At 39.3% G+C, this 24,987-nt stretch overlaps 1 protein-coding gene across 1 annotated transcript; it reads right to left on the bottom strand.

Moving 5' to 3' along the window:
* Positions 1-16,314: 16,314 nt before the first annotated feature.
* On the bottom strand, positions 16,315-17,706 carry LOC133779249 (uncharacterized). Its single transcript, XM_062219234.1, has 3 exons — positions 17,677-17,706; positions 17,040-17,556; positions 16,315-16,427 (listed from the first exon to the last, which is right to left on the bottom strand). The coding sequence occupies exons 1-3, from the start codon at positions 17,704-17,706 to the stop codon at positions 16,315-16,317; spliced, it is 660 nt and encodes a 219-aa protein (XP_062075218.1).
* Between the last annotated feature and the right edge of the window lie 7,281 nt (positions 17,707-24,987).

Below are 24,987 nucleotides of genomic sequence, written 5' to 3'. Positions count from 1 at the left end.
GGCCGCACTGGACACCGTGAAGGCTGAGGCCAAGGCCGCCCTGGCAACGGAGATGGCAGCCTCCAGCTCCTCCATGGAGGCTATGCTGTACCATTGCTGGGTTTATAACCTAGATGGTGACTTCTCCTTCATGGGGGCGGATGCCTGGGAGAGCTTTCTAGAGAAGTTCAAAGCTCGCCTTCAGCACGAGGCGCCATCCGAGACTGGGGAGAACTCCACAGCCGCCGAGCAGAAGGGCGAGGTGGTGACCTCATCGGAGCAGCCTGGCAGGGCCTAGGACTTCTTTTCCTCTTATCCTTAGTATATATATTTTTTTGTAACTTTGTATGAGCTTTTCTAACCTCGAGACAATTGGTTTTACCAACTCTTTTTTTGCTTTTAATTGATTTGCATCACTTTACCTTTATGCGCTTTGGCAATAGTCTTAGTTTTTGTTGGTGCTGCGATTGATATTCTATGCTTTTCTAGGAAAAAACATAACCAATTTTGAGCCAACTTCTAAGATAAGTCCCGGTTGCACCTCGGACATTGCTTTGAAAACTTAGTTCGCGTTAATTCTTGATTAATATCTTGTGCTTTTTAAGAAAAACACCGACCAATCAATTTGAATCAACTTCTAAGTTTTTAGGACCTGGTTATATCCAGGACGTTAATTTGAAAACTTAGTTGGCATTAATTTTATCAATATCTCGTGCTTTTTAAGAAAAAACAACGATCAATCAATTTGAATTAACTTCTAAGTTTTAGGGTGACCTGGTTATATCCAGGATACGACTTAGTTCGCGTTAATTTTTATCAATATCTCGTGCTTTTTAAGAAAAACAACGATCAATCGATTTGGATCAACTTCTAAGTCTTTTAGGGCGACCTGGTTGTATCCAGGCACCATATGCCCCCCAAGTACTTAGGAAAAGGTCTTTCGTGGTTACTTGAGATTACATCCGCAAATATGCACAATAATGAAAAAAGATTTGATTTTCATTGCTTAACAAAAAAAAATGGCCTTTGAGCCTTACAAGGGTGTTACTGATAATATTTCTTCAAATGGATGGCGTTCCAAGTCCGTGGGACTGCTTCTCCATTGAGTCGAGTTAATTTGTAAGTTCCTTCCTTTATGACCTCGGTGATTTGATATGGCCCTTCCCAGTTCGGTCCCAATACTCCATCTTTGGGATCCTTACCGGCTAAGAAGACTCTCCTGAGGACCAGGTCGCCAATGCTAAAGGCGCGCTTTTTGACCTTTGAGTTGAAATAACGAGTGATTTTTTGCTGGTAATGCGCGAGCTAGAGCTGTGAATCTTCTCTTCTTTCATCAATCAGGTCGAGGGACGCACAAAGTAGTTCGTGGTTGCGGTCCTGGTCATACTCCTAGACTCTATGCGAAGATACCTTAATCTCGACAGGGAGGACTGCCACACTCCCAAAAGTCAGGGAGAAAGGAGTATGACCCGTAGGAGTCCGATGTGAGGTCCGGTATACCCACAGTACCTGGGGGAGCTGTTTTGGCCAGACCCCATTGCCTTCGTCTAGCCTCTTCTTAAGGCTCGCCTTTAGTATTTTATTGACAGCCCCGACCTGGCCATTTGCTTGGGGATAGGCCACGGAGAAGAAGCTTTTCACAATGTCGTACCTTTCACAAAATTCGGTGAAGAGGTCGCTGTCGAACTGAGTCCCATTGTCAGATACGATTTTCTTTGGCAGCCCGAACCGGCAGATAATGCTTTTGACCATGAAGTCGAGGACTTTCTTGGAAGTTATTGTTGCCAAAGTTTCTGCCTTAGCCCACTTTGTGAAGTAGTCGATAACCACCATAGCGTAGCGGACCCCGCCCTTTCCAGTAGGGAGGGTGCAAACCAGGTCAATTCCCCATACCGCAAATGGCCACGGGGACGAGATCATCTTCAGCTCGACTGGGGGAGCTCGGGCAACTGTGGCAAATCACTGGCACTTGTCACATTTCTTGACGTATGAGATCGAGTCCCTTGATAGAGTGGGCCAGTAATACCCTTGCCTTAAGACTTTTAGGGCCAAGCTTTGCCCCCCAGTGTGATCCCTGCAAAAACCCTCGTGCATTTCCTGCAAGATGGTCTTTGCTTCGCCTGGCAGAACACATCGTAGGAGGGGTAGGGAATGCCCACGCCGGTACAGCACCCCATCTACTATCGTATACCTTGGAGCCTGGTATAGTACCCACCGTGCGTCATTACGCCCCTCGGGTAACTTTCCTTTGGTGAGATACTCGACGATGGGGGTCATCCAGGTCGGTCTGGCGTCGATCATCTTGACCTCCGCCCCGACCTTTTCTATACTTGGTTTCTCCAAGAACTCTACCGGTACTAGCCCCAAAGCCTCCGTCTCCCCGTAGGTAGCAAGCTTGGTGAGGGCGTCTGCGTTAGCATTCTGCTCTCGAGGTATCTGCTCGATTGAGCCTCGTTCAAATGCGAACAACTCGACTTTCACCTTGGCCAGGTAAGCAGCCATCTTGGTCCCCCGTGCCTGATATTCACCTAGCACCTGGTTTACCACGAGCTGGGAGTCGCTGAAGCATTGAACGGAGCTGGCTTTCAGCTCCTGGGCTATCCTTAGCCCGGCCAGTAAAGATTCGTATTCGACCTCGTTGTTGGATGCCTTGAATCCGAATCTCAGCGCCGAGTGGAATCTATGTCCCTCTGGGGATATCAAAATGATTCCAGCCCTAGAGTCATTCTCATTAGATGAGCCATCCACGAAGATCTTCCATGACGCCTGGGTCGAAGTGACCTGGGGTGACTCTTCTCTGAATCCTGCGCACTCTGCCACAAAATCGGCCAGGGCCTGACTTTTTATTGCAGTTCGTGGGGTGTACAAAATCTCGAACTGACTGAGCTCGATAGCCCACTTCAACAGGCGTCCCGATGCTTCAAGTTTTTGCAAAACCTGCCTTAAAGGTTGATCGGTTATGACGTGTATTGAGTGGGACTGGAAATACGGCCTGAGCTTTCGGGAGGCCGTGATAAGACAGAATGCCATCTTTTCCATCAACGGGTATCGGGACTCGGCTCCGAGAAGTCTCTTGTTGATGTAGTAGACTGGTTTTTGAACCCGGTCTTCTTCTTGGACCAATACGACACTAGCTGCATCTTCTATGACAGCTAGGTAAAGGAAAATAGGTTCTCCTACCTTTGGTTTGGACAATACGGGCGGCTTGGCCAGATGTGTCTTCAGGTCGAGTAAAGCACTCTCGTACTCCTCTGTCCACTCGAACTTCTTATTGCCTCGGAGTAGGTTATAGAATGGCAGACACTTGTCGGTGGATTTTCAAATAAACCGATTAAGGGCTGCCACCCTTCCTGTCAGGCCTTGCACGTCCTTACGCAACCTAGGTGAGGGAAGCTCGAGCAATGACCTGATCTTATCGGGGTTTACCTCGATTCCCTGGGTATTGATGATGAAACCCAGGAATTTTCCAGACGCGACCCCAAAAGTGCACTTCTGTGGGTTAAGCCTCATGTCGTACTCCCTTAGTATCTTGAAGCATTCCTCCAGGTCAGAAACATGGTTACCAGCAGTCTTTGACTTGACCAGCATGTCATCAACGTACACTTCCATGTTCTTCCCGATCTGGTTGGCAAACATTCTATTCACCAATCTTTGGTATGTAGCACCGGCATTCTTCAGTCTGAATGGCATGACTTTGTAACAATAGACGTTAGTTGGGGTCATGAAGCTAGTGTGCTCCTGGTCCGCCGGATTCATGGCGATCTGATTATAGCCTGAGTACGCGTCCATAAAGGACATAAGCTCGTGCCCCGCCGTGGTGTCCACCAATTGGTCGATCCTTGGCAAGGGAAAATAATCTTTGGGGCAGGCTTTATTCAGATTGAGGAAGTCGATGCAGGTCCGCCATTTCCCGTTGGGCTTCGGGACCAACACAGGATTGGCGACCCAAACCGGAAACTTGGCTTCATGGATGAAGCCGCATTTCTTGAGCCGGGCTACTTATTCTTCTAGGGCTTCAGCCCAAGTTGTTCCCAGGCGCCTCTATTTCTGGGACTTTGCAGGAATGCCCTTATCCAAATGAAGGGTGTGCATGATGACATTTGGACTGATTCCCACCATGTCCTCATGTGACCATGTGAACACATCCAGGTTCTCCTGCAGGAATTTGATCAGCTCCGCCTTCCTCTTGCCACAGAGGTTTTTCCCGAGCTTAACCATCCGTGAGGGATTCTGTGGATCGATATTTACTTCCTCGAGCTCTTCAATAGCTTGGAGCTCAGACTTATCCTCACCTATTCGGGGGTCAATATCCTCACTTAGGTCGATATTTTCCATTTCGGCACTCTGGGGTTTTTCAATCTCAAGATTAGGCAAAGGTTCCTGAGGTTCCTCTTCTCCACCTTGGACGGCCATTGTTAACTGCCCAAGTTTCAATTTTCCCTTCATGGAAATGCTGTAGCATTCCTTGGCAGCAATCTGATTGCCATGGACTGTGCATATCCCTGGGGAAGAAGGGAATTTCTGCGCGAGGTGGCGGACGGAGGTGATGGCTTCAAAAGCTATAAGTGTAGGTCGACCCAAAATGGCATTGTATGCGGCGGGACAGTCGATGACCATGAACTCAAGGAGTTTGGAGACTGTCCGAGGTCCCTCTCCTAAGGTGATTACCAGCTCGATTGTCCCTATAGCCATTGATCCTTCTCCAGAGAAACCATAAAGCATCATGGAGGTCGCCTTCAGCTCAGCGACAGACAAACCCATCTTCTCTAGCGTGGACCGGAATAGAAGGTTTACCGAGCTCCCATTATCGATCAGCACTCTCCTAACCCTCCGATTAGCGATTTGCACTGCTACGACCAGAGGGTCGTTATGAGGGAACTGAACGTGGCTGGCATCTTCTTCAGTAAAAATGATTGGTTGCCTTTCCAATCGCTACTGCTTTGGCAGATGTTGCTCGGGGACGAACTCTACTCCATTATGAGCCTTAAGTTCATTGACGTACCTCTTTTGGGCACCTCTACTAGTGCCAGCCAAATGAGGACCTCCAGAGATTGTGGAGATATCTACTCCTGTCACTGGAGGAGGGACGTCTTGACCTACCCGAGACCCGGGCTGAGTGACCGGGACTTTCGGGGCTGGATGGGTTGCGGGAACTCTGTTCCGCGTGTACTGAGCCAAGGGGCCGGCTCTGATGAGAGTCTCGATCTCATCCTTCAGGTGTCTACAATCATCGGTATTGTGGCCAACGTCGTTGTGGAAACGGAAAAACTTGGAGGGGTCTCGCTTCCCCTTCTGGTGCTTTAACGGCTCCAGCTTCTTCCAGGGGAGGCGAGCAAAGTTTGCTAGGAAGATGTTCTCCCTAGAGTGGGTGAGCTCTATATAAGTCGCGTAGACCTGCTTAAATTTTTCCACGGACTTATTCTTCTTTGGACCATGCTGGTTGCCCTCGCCGTTCCCCTTTCTCTTGCCTCCACAAAACTGGTTATTCTTATGTAACGTTCTGGGTCGCTGTCATGACCTCCGTTCCCACTCCAGCGGGCTGCTCAGGGACCTGGCTAGTTCCTGCAGCTGAGGCTTGGGCCTCCTCCAAGTTGATCCACCCCTGGGCCCTATTTAGGAATTTGTTTACTGAGCTGACTCCCTTCCTTTGTATCTCATTCCAGAGTCCCCCTCCGATGAGGATTCCAGTCCTCAAAGCCATGAGCTTGGAGCTGTCATCTGCATCTCTGGCCCGAGCAGCGACATTCACGAACCTGCTCAGGTAAGCCTTCAGAGGCTCGTCGGGTTGTTGCCTCACGTTAGCCAGGGAGTCAGCCTTGATGCGGGCAGCCTGGGAGGCTCGGAATGCTCTCTTGAAGTCAGCAGAGAAAGTTTTCCAGGAGCTGATTGACTATTTCTTGCTTTGTTTGAACCATTGCCTGGCCAGCCCAGTTAGTGTGGAGGGAAATATTAAACACCTCAGCTCGGGGCCAATGTTGTGGGCCATCATCAGGGTATTGAACATACCTAGATGATCTGACGGATCTCCATCTCCGTTGAATTTGGACAGGTGCGGCATACGGAAACTGGGCGGGTATGTCGTTGCTGCTATGCTGGGGGCAAAGAGCTCAAGTTCGTCCCCTGAATCATATTCGTCCTTTTCTTTTTCTGACAGGAGCTTCCTCATTAACTCCTCCATCTGAGCCAGGCGCTCAAGGGTTTTGTCCTGATCTCCTTGGTTGTTCCGGGGCTGTTCAACAGCTCCGGATCCATTGTACACGTTTGGTGGGTTATTGTCCCTCCTATCTTGAGATAGGTTATATGGGACATTCCCGCTGTCGCGTACCTCGGACAGGTCTTCCCTTGGGCGAGCACGACTACCATTTCCCACTGGGTCTCCCCTTTGGGAATTAAGACGATCTCGGAGGTCGCCCCTCGGGGTGGCTTGAGGACTTTGCACCGAGCTTAGGCATTGGCGCAGGTCTTCGCCAGAAAGGTCACTTCGGCGACTTCCAGTCTAGTAGCTCCCGTTAGAGAAGCTCGGAGCCCGCCTTTGGGGCTGAGGATCGAGCACTTCTCTGGGTGTCCTGCCACGATGGGAAGGTCCTGCGGAAGGTGGGTTTCTCCTGCTGCTCCCATAAGCTGGAATATTTCGGACAGGCCGAGGAGGAGACGGATATCTTATTGGTGAAGGAGGATGCCTGACCGAGGATGCAATCTTGGTTCCGTCAGGGCGGATCAGGTTAGGTAGGGGCCTTTCGGCCCTGCCAACTTGAGGTTCTTGCACCTGGCGATCTGAGCGGGGTGCAGGACGGCTGGCTGGGACGGGCTATCGCTGTGAGCCCTCCCCGGATCTCCTTCTAGAATTCCCTCGAGCCCTCCTGGGTGCGCTCGAGGCTGGTAGTGAGCTGGGAGTTGAAGTTCGGACCGAGCGACTATACTGTTGCTCGGCCCTGGGTAGTTCTTCGAAGGTTGTCTCAAAACGGTGCGATGAGGGAGTAGAGTTGGATGTCGGGGGTCTGGCCGACCGGCTAGGCCTGGATCGATTACCCCGGCGGGACTTATGAGTCTCGCCTTGCCTCTTTCCGATGTTAGCGTCAGTTGTAAGAGGGGGTAGTCGGGCCAACAACTCCTTAATCTGTTGATTAGCTTTCGCCAGCTGACTCCTCAACTGAGCATTCTCCATCTCTACTGCCGTGTAAAAGTCCGGGTTTGGATTAGGTGGTCGGGGTGCCGAGCTTCCAGTGTCATCCTGGCCTATTGGCTGCTTGCCCGGCCACTGCTGAACTTCAAGGTTTTGCTCACCGGAGATGGCGGCATGATGGGCCTCCTGCCCATCATGTTGGTCCGTCTTGTTACTGTGTCTTGATCAAGTGATCACCATGGTTGGGTATTTGCGATAGCACCAATTTAAAAAGCTCTCAATGAAAGCACCAAACTGTTGACGCGGTTCTTCGCCAACAGGTAATTAAGAAAATAACAGAATGGGATTAGTGCTAAGTAATGAACCGAAACAAATGAATGATCTTGAAATGAACTGATGATACGGATACGTTTTTAGGTGGTTTAAAGGTTAAAATCCTTCTACTCCACCAGCCAATATTATTGCTATATTTTTGGTATTCTCTACAGGGTATTTCGTTGCACAATAGAATCCAACCCTTTGCAACTCCCAGGGTCTCCATATTTATAGGAGAGGGCACCTGGGAGTTGGTAAGGGGGATCATCCCGTGACCTTCTTAGCCATCATGTCACTCCTGTGACATTCATGATTAATTCCTAAAACCTGACAAATAAAGTGTGGTCTAATCAATAGGTAAGGGGGATAATGGGCCGCACGGCCCAACCCAGTCGTGGGTGCCTGAACATGCACGTTTATGTTGCGTGTCTGAGAATTCAGGGATATATCAGACATGTGATGTCTGATATATGCACGTTTACATTGCGTGGTTGACTTTATAAAGGGTCACAGCTTCCAACTCTAGCTCGTGCCTCGAGCTAGATGCCTTCTTGACCCGCGGTCCTCATATCTCTGACTCGGCTCTTAAGTAACCTTAATGAACTTTTGGCTACCTCGAGCTAAAGAGGTAGGACCTGACAACGGCAACTCCGGCCATCTATTATTCATGTATCTGAGATATAATTATGCCATATCTCAGCTCGCTAATAGCCCGTGGAAAATTAGGGCATGCACCTCCCATCTTAACTCATCTTCAATTCACCTCAAGGGAAAAATGGTCAATTACCTACAACTCTCATTAAACTCATATCACACCTCTAGTTCCCAATGAAATCCCTAATCTTCCAAACAAAAATATTTCTCCCAATTTAATTTATTTACCAATACCCATAGGCTCGACCCGAGCTGGACAGTTATTCCCGTAGTGACTTTTCCGCAAAAATTTCTTGAAAGGACCCACTAATGTCGAATATCACATGTATATCAACATAATAATGTGGTCTTAAGCACATAACACATAAAAATTATGAATATACCCTCAACGGGTCAAAATTATAAAAATACTCATTTTTAACAAAAAATGGATCTTTAAACACATTTAATACACATAATCATGCATACTCAATCATATAATCATATGATAATATAAACCAATTAATTTTCGGATAACTACCCCATGTGCCCTCTCTGCACGCTAATAAAAGTACTTAACTCTATTAGAAGCTTCGAGACGCTACAGTTGGTGCCAAGAATGGACTGATGCTTCTTGAACCCTTCACCTCTAGGTCCCATCAAGGTTAACGGGAAAAAGTGGCATCTTGCGTCCTCGGAGACGCGGTGCATCGACATCAATCTGTTGAACTTTGATAAATGGTCAGATGGGTCTGTGGCTCCACTGTAAGGAGTGATGTTTGGCATCTTGAAGCCTCGAGGTAACGGGGCTTCGAAAATGTATGGGGCATATGGATCCCCCTTTTCATCCTCCGAGTCAGAGTCTTGTCCTTACCTCAGAGCCATCTTTAACATGATCTTTTCAAACTTTCCAATTTTGCACGGAGATGATCATGGAAATGCCCCTGGTCGGGCATAGTTTCTCGCTTCCAAGCATTAAAATTATCTCGGAGGTCTGGTTGTGGTATTCTCCCCGGGAGGTCCTCGGGAGCTGCTCAATTCTTGCGAGCATTCAGTTTGTCTCGCATGTCGAGTTGTGCATTGCGATGACAATTGTCCTCGGGAAATCGTACTTCTATTTCTCCCTTAGAGTCAATGAATTCGTTGTTAACCGAGACACTTATTCCTTGTGCTCAGTTTACGGAGACTTCTTTTTTGTTGACTCCACGCCCAGGGCTTCCCAAGCGCTGGTGAGGCATTGAGGGGAATCCTCCTCCAGGCTTGACGCGATCTGTTGCAACGTGCCTAGGTGGAATACCCTGGGCTCCATGGATGTTGTTGGCCTGACCATCCCCCGGACCCTTGAACTTCAGGGTCGTTTGCCCTTCCCGGGACATTAATGGACTCGGAGGCCCGATGAGTCCTCTTTCTCTTCTAGGAGGGCTCGACCTTCTCCTTCCCATGAGCTTGAGGCGTGGGGGGGTGCTCCAGCCAGGTGCACAAGTGGCATGCCGATTGGCAGATCTTGCGCAACGTCAGTGGGGTGCTCGGGGGGCACACCCGCTGGTTGGACAGGTGGCATTCCTGCTGGGTGCGTAGGTGGCACACCAGCTGGCTGCCTAGGTGGTACTTTGCCTGAGGGTCCACTAGCAACCCTTGAGCCACCAAAGAAGCCTTCATGGCGTTAACCACCTCCTTTAGGGCGGCGATACTACCCTCTTGGGCCTCGATCTTTTGCTCCTGGGAGGCAATTTGGTTCCTAAGGGCCACCACTTTTGGTGGCTCCTCCATTTGAAACGATTGAGAATACTCACTCTCATATTGGTCATCTTCGTCCTTGTCGTCGTAACCATCATAGTCGTCATCGTGGGACACCTCCGAGTTAGCGGGTGGAGGTGGTAGTTGGCTTGGTTCTCCTCCCACAGCGGCGGTGCGAGGAGGCAGTTCCTCTGGAATGTTACATCTGGTGTTCACCATGGCTGTGACTCGAAGCTTTCTTCAAGCACTCAATGAAAGCATCAATATGTTGACAAGCTTTTTGGCTAATAACTAATTAAATAAAATCTTAAAGAAATATAGAAGGAGACACAGAGATTTACGTGGTTCAGGTAATTCATTAACCCTAGTCCACGAGTCAATTGTATTAGGATGAGAAAAGCTTGGGAGCTTAAGCTTCTATGGGATTTCAGGCAGCGTTTTAGCAATGCTCTGAATGCCAAAAATTCACAATCTTTACAATGTGTGCCCTAGCCCTATTTATAGATGTCCGAGGACAATTAATTCTCTAATGAGGAATAATTATAATTATTTTCTCTTAATGGAGTATTAAATGAACAAGAAACAATACATTCCAATAGTTAACATGCTGGTGGGCCTAGGCGTATCACAGTGGGCCCAATTACAAGGTTTCAACCCACTATCTTTTTGGGTAGCGCATCCGTGACAATGTCAGAGGGTAACTGTACATTTTCCCATGTGAGGCGGCATTGTCAGACATCCTGTTTGTCGCTTATACGAACTCGACACCACGACTTTTGGAACAGTAAAATGTCATACTGTTGCTTGTGGTCCAAGGTCGTCACACTTGACACCTGACATCCTACTCCAGGTCCGGAGGTCGGATCTCACACACTTAGAGGACTTGAATGGAGGAGAAGATATGGGGAGGACATTCTGCATGTGGTTCACGGGAAGTAGCCTTCCTCGAAGACATACTTCTCCGGGGGCGGTGAATGGTCAATAAAAAGGCAAGGCATTCCTTTCGAGGAGCTCCAGGCGAGCTCCAAGAGGCTTAACCAATTTTTGCGTGGACCTAATTACTACTAATGTATGTTGCGTGTCACTTGGTGAAAACACGAACAACAGATTGAATCTTATAGGTCTGGAGGGACAAGGTCTTCCTTCATCTCTCGTGCTCCTCTCTCTCTCTTGACAAACAATTGATACAATTGATTGTATCTCTCCCTCCACTCTTCTCCATCCACCCATTTCTCCTCATTGCCAAACATATGGTGTATTTACTTGCACATAATCAAAATGACTAGAAATCAAGTTGACATTTAATTAGATTAATGAATCAAAATCCCAACAAAAAATTAATGAATAAGAAGATGTTTCATTTAATTATATGAATCAAAAGCGAAAATAATGGCATTTCCATGTGTTTATTTTAATTTAAAATTGGAGTATATTATACGTAAGTTACAAAAATAATATTGATTAAAAATATTATTATAATAATTTTTTCAAAAAAATATATTATATTAATAAAATTTTATAATATTTAAATTTATATTAATATATTATAATATACTTTACTAGTATCCTATATTTGATAAAAATATAGATTTGGTACTTTCTAATACCATACCAAAAATACATATCAGGTACCTTGTATTTATAAAATTAGTAAAAAATCGTAATTTATGATCAATAATCTTTTCTTAATACCGAAATACTCTTAGTTATAAATAATTAAATAAAAAAATATTTTTTTTTAAAATTACAAAAAGTCATTAAAAATTTACTCTTATTAATAAAAAAAAACCTTTATTTTTTTTTCACGTTCTCTCTTCCCCTTTCTCCCTCCATCTCTCTCTCAACAACTCGACATCTTCTTCTTCCCTCCATCAACGATTGTCACCACCATCCAACGACCCCTTCGGTCTCCTCCCAAGGATAGTACTACACCACTTCAGTCTCCGATCGACGAAGGTTACCACCAGCCCGTCGCTCTCCCAGCGCCTCTGATCTCCTCCAAAGGATAGTCCCACCACCGTCCCGCCTTCGAAGTGCTTCCCCGACATCCTCTCCATGCACGGCAACGAGAGACGTTGGCTTCGTCAGATCTGTAGATTTGCAGAAACTATCGACAGGGTTGCTTCTTGGCTTCAATACAGGGAGCAAGAGACGTGCAAGAGACGTATGAGATTTTTGAGAGTGTATTTTATTTTTTATAAAACCGAAAGGTTACTATACTCACTAGATTTCTTTTATGAAGACATAATTTTACGAGGAAATGAATTATATTTATAAATAGTTGTGTTTATTTTATCATAATAAAACTCCAAATCGTTCATGGCATTCCGGGTATTTGCCTTATATTTTCTTTAATAATTCAATAATGGAAGTAGTGATTTTTAATGGTGGAGGAGAATAGAAGAGGTAGTGACATTTCAAGGATGATAATTGTCAAATCAAATGATTATTTGGTCCAATCTATGCAAACTTGAATAGGTCTTACTCTTACTATAGTCACAACAGATCATCACGACACACCTTGTTTCTAGACTCATTTTCCAGCTACTTCTCTTCTTTCTCTACTCGCGCCGTCTTTAGGAATTTTGTACTCACCATCTTTTTTCTCTATATTATATAACTTACTACTAATTAATTAACTAGATATAATACATACATATTATCATCCCTAACGACAAATCCTATACTCACCGTCCCGTTGTTGTGGATGGAGAAGACGTCGGGGAAGTACAGTGGTGGGATCCTTGGTAGGAGATCGGAGGCGCTGTGAGAGCGACGGGCTGGTCGTGACAATCGTTAGAGGGAAGAAGAAGACGTCCGATTCTTGAGAGAGAGGGAGGGAGAAAGGGGAAGAGACGGCGAAAAAAAAAAGTTTTTTATTAATAAAAATATATTTTTAATTATTTTTTGTAATTTTAAAATATACTTTTTATTCAAATACATTTTTCTGATGTAGTTATTTATTACTAAGGGTATTTGAGGTATTATAAAAATCATAAGGTACAATTTTTTAGTGATTTTATAAATAGAGGGTACTTGGTATGTATTTCTTTTTATTAGACCAAACCTTTATGACATATATAACATATAAATATATATAAATACAAAATTGATATACATATATATTTACATAACTACATTTACATAACTACATGATATATATATATAAAATACAATAATATTTAAAAAAAATTAATAATAGAAATAAAATAAGAAGAGAAAAAGTCATAGTGTAGATAGTAGTATACATGCATTATTTATTTTTAGTTTCGAACGTATTTCACAATTTCCTTTGGTGATTTGATGAAAAAAAAGAACTGCAATCACTTGATAACAAATAAACTATCACACAAATTAAGATAATTTTTTTTATGTGTGCCTTTATTATTTTTAAATAAATATGATTTAATTATTTAAATTATCATAAAATATCTTAAAAATATACTATTTTAATTAATTAATTTTTTTTGTTTAAGTTTATATTTATTCTAATTTTTTAATTTAGCAGTGATAACAAAATAATATATATTATATGTTTAATATAATATTAAGTTTAATTAAATTTTATTTAAGTTATAAATATATGATTTTATTATTTTTAAATAATTATCATTGTAAAATATATAAAAATTATCTTATTTTAATTTGTTTAATTATTCATTTATTTAATTTGATTTAAGTTTAGGTCATGTTTACAATTTACCATAAAATATAAGAATATTTCGTTAAAGTTAATGGAATAAAAAACCGTTAAAATCCAGAATTTTCGTTATCTACACACTTTTTTTTTATATATATATATTCAAATATGTATTTATTTTTTAATTATCATATAAATTTTAAATAAATAAAAAATATCATAAAAATAAATAAAAGATGTTTAATACAATGTATGACATAAATGTATTGAAAAAATTAGGGCAAATAAATATTGTCTATAATTTTAATAAAAATTTGTTCATTTTAAAAAAAAAATTATAAAATAGAATGAATTATAATTATATAGTATATATCAATAATATCTATATATATAACATCTAAATACAATATTGGCATAGATATATCTTTACATGACTACATGACATAGGTATATAAATTACAATAATATTTAAAAAAAAATCAATAATAAAAATGAAATAAGAATAGAAAAAGTCATAGTAGTGTAGAGTAATATACATGCATCAACTATTTTGATTAATTAATTAATTAATTTTAAGTTTATGTTTGTTCTAGTTTTGAATTTGGCAGTGACAACAAGAGATTATATATTATATATTTAATATAATATCAATATTATACGTTGATTTTAAAGTTAAGTTTGTTGTTAGTTGATAGTAGATTAGATTATATTATATGTTTAATATGATATTATTTTAATACGTGAAGTTTAAATTTAAGTTTCATTAAATTTTATTTAAGTTATAAAACGTATGGTTTTATTATTTTTAAATAATTATCATTTTAAAATATCTAAAAAATATCCTATTTTAATTTGTTTAATTAATTATTTATTTAATTTTATTTATGTTTAAGTCAATATCTAAAAAATATCTTATTTTAATTTATTTAATTATTAAATTTTATTTAAGTTTAAGTTATGTTTATAATTTACCGTTAAATATAAGAATATGTCGTTAAAGTTAACAGAAAAAAAAACTGTTAAAACAAAGAATTTTTCGTTATCTACACACTATTTATATAGAAGCTATATAAATATATATATATATATATTAGGGAATTTTTAAAAACAAACATATATATATGAAATTTATAATTCATTTATACAGTAAATGAATAATTCACTCAAAACTACATAAATTAAAGTTGTTTTTATTCAAAACTACGATTTCTTTTTCTCACCCGACAACAAGAGCAATATGAGCTTCAATCTTCAATCAGAAATTGATCTTGCCAAATCCAAATCAGGAAAGCAACAAAACTAGAATTGAAATTCCAAATAAAAAAAACAACAATATATGAGATTGAAATGTAAAAACCAATCTGGACATGTTTGAGTGATATTTTCATGAACCAACTATTCCAATCTCGCTGACCTGTGCAAACAGCGGCAACCTCTGTAAACAAGAACTAATTACCACAAAATTTTTCTTATATGTATTTATATATGTGTGTATAGAGATATGTGTTCACACACACACATATATATATATTTGCCAAGGGAATATTAAGTTGTGTGATAGTGACCTTAAGAAGATGATTATTGATAGGGTTTGTCAGTATTCGTGGAATTTTGGATCTATTATATTTGTTGATGAAAATGCTTTTATCTTATTCATAGCCTATAAGATCACTATGTTAGATTTTAGCTTTTTGCCATTTCATAAAAAAAAAAATCACGATGGCTTTTAATTTTTATTTCAGGCAAACACCAACATTATAGTTCTTCAAAGGTTTTTATAATTATCATTATTTTGGGTAGAATTACCTTGTTGTGGATATGGTTGAGTGATATTTTTCAATCAATTATGTTGTTTTAATCTAAATAAAATATCGTAAAAGCTACAATTTCTAATGAGATTCTCACCCATGTTTTAGTGTTTCATGGTTTGATCGACATGAATTTATTTTATATATGGTCATTTGGGTGCATAATTTTATTATTTATATGTACATATATGCTTCCTTAAAATTTGTTTTACTGCTGTTTAAGAATTTGATATCACATTTTTCTTTGTTCTTGTTGTTTAGAATAGTTGTTTTTGGCACGAAGGTTTCTTTAAAAAATAATATCAATTGAAATAGTTATTTAGGTTGTAATGGGCTTTCATTTGATGTTGCATTGAGTTACTTTATGCATTTTGAGGTTGTATATGAAAGAGAAATTATAGGAAATGACCCAAAATAAATCCATCAAGAAGCTAATGTCCTCATTTTTAAAATTGTAGATAAATGACCCTTTTACATTTTTGATTACCTAAATTACCCTTTTGTATAATTTATTTATTTATTTAAGACTGCATGACTTTAATATAGTGGTATATGTATATTAGTTTTGTTTAATTAGTTTTTATTTTAAAGTTATATTAATTTTTTAAGTTTTTTATAGGTTGTTGGTATATTATTTTTCAATTAGTGTATATATTTTTTGTGGTATGGTATATAATTTTTTTTTGTGATATTTAATTTCTATTTTATTATACATAGTGGTAGTATATAATTTTGTATCATGGTATATACATTTTAATGGTAGTATATAACTTTTTTAGCATAGTATATACATTTTTTAGTAATAATTTTGTAAGTTTTGATGTTATATTATTTTTCAAATCAGTATATATATTTTGTGGTATGGTATATCATTCAACAACCCATAAAAAACGAAAAAAAAATCAAAATAACTTTAAAATAAAAACTAATTAAACAAAACTAATATACATATACCATAATATTAAAATATTTAGAATAAAATAGTAATTTGTTAAAGGGTGTATTTGGTAATATGTGATATTAAATAGATAATTAGACTATTTTACTACAAAATTAAAAACATGGACATTTACTTACTTTCACACAACATTAAGGGTCATTTTGCACCATGCCCCATAAAAATACAACTTTTTAGCAATGTATGCAACCTCTTTAACCTCAGCTGCAACCTTTTTTGAAACATATGCAACATCTGTAAAATTGCATTGAGATGCATTTGAAATTTCATTGGGTCACATTGGGTTGTATTTGAATTTTACAAATATGCTTTTAAACGTTGCTTTAGTTTGCATTGAGATGCATTTGACATTGCAGTGGGTTGTTTTATGTTGCATTAGTATTACATTTGATGTTGTATTCATTGCATAAGGATAAAATTTTCAAATGATTTTTTTAAAGTTGTTTAAGGTTGCATGGAGTTGAATTGTGGTTGCATGGGTGTTTAACGCCCAAACGTGACTTCTACTTAGCGGTAGTCGTAGTATAGATCGGGCGGTTGATTCCACAAGGAGGCAAATAAATAAAGTTAATCAATATATAATAAAGTTAAGAAATAGATAATATGAGGAATATAGAACAAGTGATATTTTTGTTTTTTGTTTTGGAGATTAAAATATTAGAAATAAAGATAGAATAAAGTGTGATGTAACAATAGGTAACAAGTAATCCGCAAAGCACAGATTAATGAGCTTGAGACTTTTACACATTGGGTGATATCTAAAGGGGGAATTAAGAGCAGCTAGTTGCAAGCTTCTTGTCAGATATTCCATTATAAGGACAAACAACAAAGGTGACATGGGGTCACCTTGTCTCAGCCCTTTCCCACCTTTAAATTTGCCTTGAATTCTGCCATTCATCAGAAGAAAATAGGAAGTATTCCTAACACAAGACATGACCCAACCTATGAATTTCATAGGAAATCTAAGAGCTTTTAACAGGTCCTCAAGAAAATCCCAATCTACCGTGTCATAGGCCTTACTAAGATCTATCTTGATAGCACATCTCGATGAAGTAGAAGTCCTCCCATAGTTTTTGATGAGATCTTGAAAAATCATAATATTATGGGCAATAGAGCGACCTTTGACAAATGCTCCCTGATTGGGCTGTACAAGATCGGGGAGAATATCGGCCAGTCTCTTACAAATCAATTTCTCCATACACTTGTACAATGTAGAGCAGCAGGCTATGGGTCTATAGTCAACAGCCCGTGAGGGGTTAGCTACCTTAGGAATCAAAGATAAGGTTGTTTCATGGAGCTCAGTAGGGAAATTACTAGTTTCAAAACACTGAGTAATAGCAGCACACACCTCATCCCCTATGTCCTGTCAAACAGCTTTAAAAAATCTTGAACCAAATCCATCAGGATCTGGAGATTTAGTTATAGGAATGCTAAATAAAGACTCCTGAATCTCCTTCCTAGAAAAAGGTTTTAGAAGCTTCACTTGCTGCTCAACAGAAAGCTGAGATCCCATCTCTACAATCTAAACTTTAAATCTTCCTGTAGCCGAGCTAGAACTTCCCAAAAAATCTCTGAAATGACCCACAAAATGAGAAACCACTTCTGAGAATTTATCTACTAATTTGCCATCTTCTGTAATGAATGAGACAATACCATTCTCCGCTTTACGCTTCTTTAAAAAAGCATACAAAAAGGAAGTATTCAAATCTCCCTGTCTCAGCCAAGTTACCTTACTCCTCTGAATTAAAAAACTTTGATAAAGCCTTTCCTGAGCTGAAAATGCTTCAGCTGCTATCCTCTTAGCTTCTTGATAACTAAGAACATGGGGGTAAGCTTGAGCTTGCATTTGAGCTTCTTGATAAGTCTCTTTAGCCTTGTAGTAGTTAACCTTCAGATCACTAATTTTGTCCATATTAAAGGCTTTCAAGCAATGTTTAAGTCTCAGCAATTTAAGATAAATGGCCTTAATACCAGCAGCTCTAATCGGAGACTTCCAGCTCCTTAAAACCTGAGCATGAAAATCATGACGCTCTGTCCAATAGTTATAGAACCGAAACACCCTAGTCCCCATCTTCTCTGAAACTTGAGTTTTAACAAGACAAGAGCAGTGATCTGATATAGCTTCCCATCTGAGCATAGCAGTAGATTGAGGAAACAAATCAAGCCATTTCTCATTTATGAGCACATGATCTATTTTAGTGTAAATTCTAGCTACACCATTTTGGTTATTGGTCCATGTAAAATAAAAACCAACACTTTTTAAAGGCTCTACATAAGCATCTGCAAGCCACCGAATGGGGTCAACCAACTCTAAGTCTGAAATAGGCTTACCTCCCGATCAGTCTTTGCCTGAAAAAGGGGCATTAAAGTCCCCTAAAATAACCAAGCTTTGTCCTTAAGAAACGGCCTTTGTAGCCTTTCCCAAAGACTTCTCCTTCCTTCAATCGAATTAAAACCATAGACAAAAGTAACACCAAAATCCTGCTGCACACCAGTTAACTTAACCAAACAATGAACAAATTGGTTAGATTCCTCTAAAATATTGATCTTAACAAATGACTTCCTCCAAACTATCAATAGACGGCCTTAAATAATTGAACTTGTATAGTAATCCCAATTCGGAAAATGAAGATCCATAAACCTACTTATTTTGCTGCCCTTCATTTTAGTCTCTAAAAGGCCACCAACTCCTATTCTATTACTATTACAAAGGTCACTAACAGGGCTATCTTTATTAACACCATTAAGCCCTCTAACATTCCAACTCAAAATATTACTACTATCCATTAGAGGAAACTGAAAATGAATTTCCTACTTTACCACTCACCAGGTCCTCTTGAAGCACCACAAACTTGTTTGATCTCTTGTTCTTTTGACCTAAGTTCTTAGCAATAGTAACTGACCTCTGTCCCTCCTTAGATTGAATAGCAACTTTTTTCGGAATATGCCAATGTTGGTTAGTCTGATCACTTTTTTCACTCCCAGCAGAATCCCCATTATTAGGTAAAAGAGTCTCATCTAGGTCGACCTAAACCTTACCCTCTTCTGTACTTGCCTGAGTCACAGCATGCTCCAATTCTACATCCTTATTTCCATTTGAACCCTGTTCCTTTTTCTCCTTATTTGTTATGGACTCCTTCATGACCCACTGAGCATTCTTATCATTCCTACATTCTGTCATTGAGTGACCAAAACCAGCACAATTCTTACACTTAATTGGTAACCATTCATACTCAACCCCCTGCTCCATGATTTGGCCATGTTCATTGATATATTGTATACTTTTTGGAGGGTTTTCGGTAACTTCCATGTTCATTGTTATTCTGTAAGGGCTCTCTCACTGCTGTTAGGGCTATCAAGGGAGTTTTTGATGATTTTGCTTCTGCCACAGGTCTATCCATTAACTCTGATAAATCTCATGTCTTTTTTGGTGGAGTTTCTAGCAATGACAGAACCAGAATTGCCCTTGAATTAAATCTGACAGAAGGTTCTTTTCCTTTAAAGTACCTTGGGGTTCCCATGAGGCCTACTAAATGGAAACATGAAGATTGTGAGGGTTATCATTCAGAAATTTCGCTTAAAGATTAAGAATTGGGCGAGTAGACACCTATCATTTGCTGGTCGGATTCAACTAATTAATTCAGTTTTGCTTGGGCTTCGAAACTATTGGATGTCTATATTTGTTTTGCCTCAAAGCATAGTTAAGGAAATTGAAAAGATCTGTCGGGGTTTTCTGTGGGGCTCTTCTGGGCAGAGAAGCAAGATTCACATTCCCTCTTGGCAGAAGGTTTGTCTCCCTAAAGCCTATGGAGGCTTGGGTTTCAGAAATGGAGCATCTTGGAACCGAGCTGTTTTAGCTAAATATGTTTGGGCTTTATCTGCTAAACCTGATTTGCTATGGGTTAAATGGATCCATTCCATATATTTGAAAGGTGTCAATTTCTAGAACTATGATTTAATAGCTGATTGTAGTTGGTATTGGAGAAAGCTATGTCGTCTCAAGGATCATTTTAGCCCTGCTGATATACTTTTTGCTGGTGCGCAAGGGAAGTTTAAGTCTTCTAGATTGTATAACAGCCTCTTAGTCCAGCAAAGGGTAGAGTATTACAGAACTGTTTGGAGTAGAATTATCCTCCCAAATCACAGATTTATGCTTTGGAAAGTGGTTAATTCTCAACTTTTAACTAGGGACAATCTCAGAAGGCTGCATGTTCAATTGGCTTCAGTGATGTGCCCAGTTTGTGAAAGATTTCTGGAGAGCCATTCTCATCTTTTCTTAGATTGTAGTCTCTCTAATCAGTTGGTTAAAATCATCTTTGACTGGTTGGGGTTCGTTGCTTGGCCTCTCGATTTTCATAGCTGGATGGTGTGGCTGGCTAGAGCTCGAAATGGAGTAAAAGCTGCTATTGTGAATATGGTTTTTGCTGCAGTCACTTACAGTATATGGAGAAATAGGAATAGGTGCTTTCATGATGGTTATTCCTCAACAGAAATGAAACTAACTCAGGAAATTAAATATACTACTAAATATAGGCTAAATATAGTGTCCAAAAGTCATATCTCTGTTAAGGACCAAGTGTATATTCGGCAACTCCAATGTAATTAGTTGTTTTCTGGTCTGGTTTGTGGTTGGTAGGTGCTCCTGCTTGTGTTTGAGTCCTTGACTCTCATTTGTATTGTTCAATTGTTCAATGAAGTTCAATTTTCTTCTTAATAAAAAAAAACAATAGGTAACAAGTAGGAAGGATCAAGAGTCACCAATATGCATACTTATTTATCTGGATCTTTGATTCACAAAAATTACACAAATGGATAGTTCACATCCTAACTATTCATTTGGAAGATTCACATTGAAGCACAAATATATTTTACAAAAATGTATTCAAGTGATTATTATTCTTTACTATGGAATGATGAGATAAATCTTATGAGAAATCTAAAAATGACATTATACCATTGACAATAATGCAATAAAAGATTGGGCATAAAACCTAGCACAAATATTACTTTTACTATTTATAAAATACATAGAAAGAGCATGACTAATTCTATATAGGTTTTAGCAAAAGTAAATATATATGAATGAGATGGAGAAAATGATAAAGATATTATCTATATATTATTTTCACTAATTTGATAATACATAGAAAGTGTTTGACAAAATCTATATACTATTAGTAAACATAAATATAGATAACAAGATGAAACAATAGAGATGAAAGAAAATAAATCACTCAAATATATAAACTTTAAGCACATGGTGAATCAAAAATACTAAACAAAGTCATAGTGCATATAGGATCATCCTAACCTTCCTAAGAAGGTTAGCCTATTATGTTAGACATTCTCATGAAATTCTAGAGAGAAAATATGAGAAATGAGACTATAATTTGGTAGAGTTTTGCTACCTAAAAATTACATGCAAAATGTGAAATGAGAGTCCCTATTTATAGAGGGAGAAAATGACTAAAAAGAAATTAAACAACAAAATGAGGTTTACAAAATAAATCTGAAATATAAATAATAAAATATGATTTTGAAAAATCAAATCTTATTAAAAATATTAACCTAGTTATTTTGGTATACGGTCAATATGCCTTTTTTCTAAAGCACCAAAAAAGATGAGTTTTAAATCTCAAAATATAAATTTTGCCAGGCCCAATACCCACAAAATATGTGTTGAAGGTGGCTAATGGTACAAGAGGGTTTTGACCCACTCCCAGCCAATGGGGAGGTGCCACGTGGCACTGGCTGGAGAGGAGAAGGCAGATTCGGACTGGGCTATTGCGTTGGGCCACTGGAGGCTAACTTGGGCTGGGTGCTGGGGAATTTGAGTTGCTGGAAGGTGAGGGGACCCGAATTGGGCCTGCTGGCTTTGGGTGAGCGTGAGGCTACTGGGTCTTTGCTTGGGCTGCTGGACAGCTGTGTTGAAGGAAAAGGGGCTCAAACCGGGTCACAGGTGGGCACACAGGCAGGTCACGCAGACTGTTGGCTTGCTGAAGCGGATGCGTGGTGCAATGCTGGCGTGCCACCTGGTGCTGGGAGAGAAGAATCTAGCGGGCCTGGGCTATTTGGGCCGAAATTGTGGGTTTCTTCACTTAAAATATGCCACATTTCCTTTCTTTCTTAAATTTTATTTATTTCTTTTCTCTTTGTTTCCAAGTGCCAAAAATACAAATTAAATCCTACAAAATAAAAAAAACTAAATTAAAATTAAATATTTTCATTTATAAATTTAATCGTATTAATTCAATGAAAATATTAATTAAAACTTAATTTATTTTTACTATTAAAATCAATAAATGTGTATTTTGGGGCACTAATCACAACCCCCCAACTAGCTTATTGCTAATCCCTAGCAATTCAAGCGAAAAATAAAATTATCAAGTTGAATAATCAAGGCAAACCAAGCAAAATCATCTAGGAATTTTCAAAGTATCAAAAAGAAGTCAGAAATTACTATCTAAGCTACTTCAGTTGCGATTTCAGAGTTGTGTGTGTGTGCACCAAACCATTTTCTTTTTATTGCAAGTCATAACACAAATAGTATCGAAAAATCTCAAAAGTATAAAGGTCTCAACTCCAAATTTCTCACGGGCATTGAAAGTATTTTTATGGGAGGGATCACACTCTTGGAGTTCGAGATGTAACAGCTTACGCTCAAATGGGAAAAGATAAACTTTTTAGGACAAGCAATTTGAAGAAATATTGATCACAAGATAGGCATATCAACTTATTGGAATTCAAATGACAAATAACCTTTGAGATTTACATGAGAAAGCTCAAAATGACAACTAATTAGAAGTGATAAATAAGAAAAATAACTATAATGATAATAATTTTTTTTCTTTTTTTTAATACAATTACACAAAATAATAGAAATATATATTTTTTTCTTTTCAACAACTACAAAATAATAGACGAAAGTGTTGCTCTTGTTCTTTTTTTTTCATTTTTATTTTTTTTCATTTTTTTTTACAAGTGTTGACCCTAATTTTGGTCAACGACACGGAGTCTAGGAAACGACAAGAAAATGATATAGAGCTTGAAAATAATCTAATGGAAAGATAAAGAACACATGGATTTATAGTGGTTCGGCCCCAATGACTGGTAATAACCTACGTCCACTTGATACTATTATTGATATTGAATTCCCAAGGTGTGATCAAAGAACAAGGGTTCCTGAGTTTCACGGACCTTAGAGGAAGAAAACAATACAGTGATGGATAATAGTAATATAATTCTCTAAGCATAAAAGATCGATCCTCTTCCTCAGGAAGAGTTACATAAATTAGGAAATAATATCTATCCTTAATGATCGGATCTGCAGGTCATAATGAAGAGATATTCTTGGATATCCTCACAACTGTACAGATCTTTACATAAATAAGCGAACATACGACCAGGCTGGTCGTATCTAGAATTTGATCTCTTTGTGTAAAAATAATGCTGGTCGATAGGCAAGCCGTATCTCTGCTACATGTCTGCCACGTGTCAAAAATCCTTGCCACGTCATCAACAAATGATTTATGGATAAAAATTTGCCCCCAAGTTTATTTATTGGGACCAACAATAAGTAAACTTAGGAAAACAACTTTTCATATGCCCCACGAAATCTGTCAGAGCCCTCATGCGTTTTTGAAAATAGTGACCTAATCACATCTAATCAAGCCTTTTCAGTTTTCAAGAAACCATTCTGACGGTTGTTACACTCCCCCATGCCTTGAAAAACGTAACTCATGATTACCCCTTTTTGGCACACATCAACTCTATAAATAATCCCAACAATCTTCTTTTAACTCTTTAGACGCCATCTTTTGCCAAGAACTCCCAAGAAAAATATCTCAGAGCCAAGAACTTTAAGGTTTAAAGACGCTTTGCCGAGGATCTCTCACCTACAAACTCAAAGTTCCTCCTTCTCAGAATCTCCAATCTTCACTCAGGTAAAATTTCTTCGACGTTTAACCCTTTGAGATGCCATGCATGATGCTTCTGTGCTCTGAGACTTTTCATGTTCTTGGGTATAAATTTGTGAAGATTTTGCATATATCGTTTGATGCTTGATAGGGTAGTGTACTTTTGCTTTATATAAGTTAGGAATCAGTTTGATAGTCAGGATCATGGATTTAGGGCGTAAAATCGAAGTAAAAATTTGATTTTTAGGCTAGCTGAAAAACTGGGTTTTTCCCGCCCCTTTGGAGTTGAAAAAGCTTTTTTAGAGAAAACTTTTTACTTCCACTTTTTGATCCATTTTTCAAATTGCTCGCATAAACTTAGTGTTTCAGTTAGAATGCTGCTGGTCGATAGACGCGAGCAACATTATTCCAACTTTCAACATAAGATCCCAGGTTGTGCATCTTATCTCCCCCTTTGTCTGTTTGCAGTTTATATGCAAGACCCGTGGGGCGGAGAAAGACCCATCGACGACGATCTGTTGGCTCAACTGCTCGAGGACGAAGAATCGATATTGATACCCGATATTCCTTTTTTCTCGTATTAATCCAAACACTTCCCCAGTTTTGACTCGAAACATGGCTCGCACCAAAACTAAGGCCCAGAAAAGAAAAACCTCTGAGAGTAGGGTAACAGTCACAATGATCGCCAACTACTTAAGAAAATACAATCTGACAGGGGTGACCTTAGTCAAGCCCAACCCAGACCAAAGGGCTAATCTGCCTGGAGGTGCCTACAACGCCTGGTCACGGTTTCATGTTGAGGCAGGGGCCACCTTGCCTCTTCATCCATTCTTTCAGGGAGTGGCCAACTATTTTGGAGTTGCCCCCTTCCAAATTAC

The sequence above is a fragment of the Humulus lupulus genome, chromosome 5 (genome assembly GCF_963169125.1).
Source record: "Humulus lupulus chromosome 5, drHumLupu1.1, whole genome shotgun sequence".
In the NCBI taxonomy this organism is placed as follows: domain Eukaryota; kingdom Viridiplantae; phylum Streptophyta; class Magnoliopsida; order Rosales; family Cannabaceae; genus Humulus; species Humulus lupulus.
Note: the sequence above shows the minus strand (reverse complement) of the source record. Positions and strands in the feature narration are given on the sequence as shown.